This window comes from Aphanomyces astaci (assembly GCF_000520075.1).
Source record: "Aphanomyces astaci strain APO3 unplaced genomic scaffold supercont1.725, whole genome shotgun sequence".
NCBI classification, from domain to species: Eukaryota; Oomycota; class Saprolegniomycetes; order Saprolegniales; family Verrucalvaceae; genus Aphanomyces; species Aphanomyces astaci.
The window spans coordinates 1-1,483 of record NW_009798988.1 but is presented as its reverse complement, the minus strand read 5'-3'; the positions used below and the strand labels follow the sequence as shown (position 1 = coordinate 1,483).

The window sequence follows — 1,483 nt, the reverse complement described above, 5'->3', positions numbered from 1 at the left end:
TTCTACATGTTGTATTGCATAGTTTGTACAGGCTTAAATTTTATCAAATGGCTTGGCAAAATCAACCAACAGTCCACATTTGGGTGAAAAGAGCGATATGAATGGACCTTGGTTTTGAGCGGCTTGGCTGATATGTCGTCCCCCAGCGTGAGCGTCACGAAAGGATCGCTGGTGGAGTCGGCGCCGTCGCCGTCGAGCGCTTTCAATCCTTTGCCTTCCAGCACGCTCACAGCGAGGACGTTGAACGTCCACGGTGCGGGAGGTGAAGCAGCTGGAGCGGCAGAGCCGTCGCCTTCGACCGCAGCGGCCTCTGGACTGTCCGCGGAAGTCGATTCGTCCGAGGTACTGCTCGGCGCATGACTCAACGGGGGAAGGGCCGCGGTCCCCACGCCTTGCGTCGGGTCCAAGAAAATCTCCACAACCAACTCCCCGCTGGCCGCCTGCGGAAGTTTTGAAATTGTGAAGTGTGGTGGAAGTATATTGGGTCACATGGAGGAGTGCTCCTACCTTTTTCATACTCGTGTGGGTTTCCAGCGGCAACGTCAGTTTGTTCTACAAGGTCATGATGACTTGATTTGTTCATGCTTGAAAAGAGAGCGCACCCATTGACTCGGCAGGAGAGGTTCCAACGCCACGGTGACCTCCCCGAGATCTTCAGCCGGGCCGAGCACGTTGTGGTCCTTGACGCGAAAGTGCAACGACGCCGTTGACACATCGAGGAGAACTGCTTCCCCGAACCGAAATTCTTCGTGCCATTGAGGGTTCAACGACTTTTTCACTTCTTTCGTCTTGGCCGTCTCGGTCCCGCATGTCAAGCGCACATCTAAGACACGGCGGGCGTGATCACACATGGAATGGACTGCATGGCAGGGTTGCTAGACGTACATGGATCCGACGAAGGTCCCCCACCAAAGGTGTTGCTGTCCAAGGCAAGCAACTTGCTCGCAGACACGACCTTGACACGCAGCAAAGGCATCGTCGCCCTTCCGTCACCTTGCTAAAACGAAAAATGCCTAATATTCAAGCACTATGACATGCGAACGTCAGCCGATACGTCCTCTACCAAACGACGAAATGCATGATGTCATGCACTATTTTAATATACTTTAATACAATTAATCAATAGAAATGAAGATTTATGTTTAAATGATAACGAATTAAGTGGTCGTGACTACCATTCACCCAATCAAAGATGATATTTCAATCGTAAGATTTGTATGCATGTTTCATCGTTCCAATGACCTACCTACTTCAAGGACGCAAGGTACTTTTCCAAAAGTTGGAATAACTATTACTATTAATACACCATTTTTCAATTGACTTGGACATTTTCTCGATGGATTCGGTTGATATACCATTGGATTGAATGACGTGCCCATTCGAATGAATGAGTGCCCAATGGATTTGGTACCCACGTTCGGTGTGTCCATTGGATTTGGCCCAACCCCCTCGTGTGCCCATTCGATATGCCCATGCGCCTTAT

At 49.9% G+C, this 1,483-nt stretch overlaps 1 protein-coding gene across 1 annotated transcript; it reads right to left on the bottom strand.

Moving 5' to 3' along the window:
- Window positions 1-1,007, bottom strand: H257_19519 (hypothetical protein). Its single transcript, XM_009848659.1, has 4 exons — window positions 886-1,007; window positions 603-823; window positions 508-552; window positions 1-440 (listed from the first exon to the last, which is right to left on the bottom strand). Exons 1-4 carry the CDS (start codon window positions 974-976, stop codon window positions 3-5), a joined length of 795 nt encoding a protein of 264 aa, XP_009846961.1. The 5' UTR covers window positions 977-1,007; the 3' UTR covers window positions 1-2.
- Between the last annotated feature and the right edge of the window lie 476 nt (window positions 1,008-1,483).

Coding starts and splice junctions, on each gene's coding strand:
- H257_19519 (XM_009848659.1), bottom strand. CDS start 976: ATGCCTTTGCTGCGTGTCAAGGTCGTGTCTGCGAGCAAGTTGCTTGCC. Junction 824..885: donor GGGACCTTCGTCGGATCCAT/GTACGTCTAGCA, acceptor GCCGTGTCTTAG/ATGTGCGCTTGACATGCGGG. Junction 441..507: donor CCCACACGAGTATGAAAAAG/GTAGGAGCACTC, acceptor AAACTTCCGCAG/GCGGCCAGCGGGGAGTTGGT.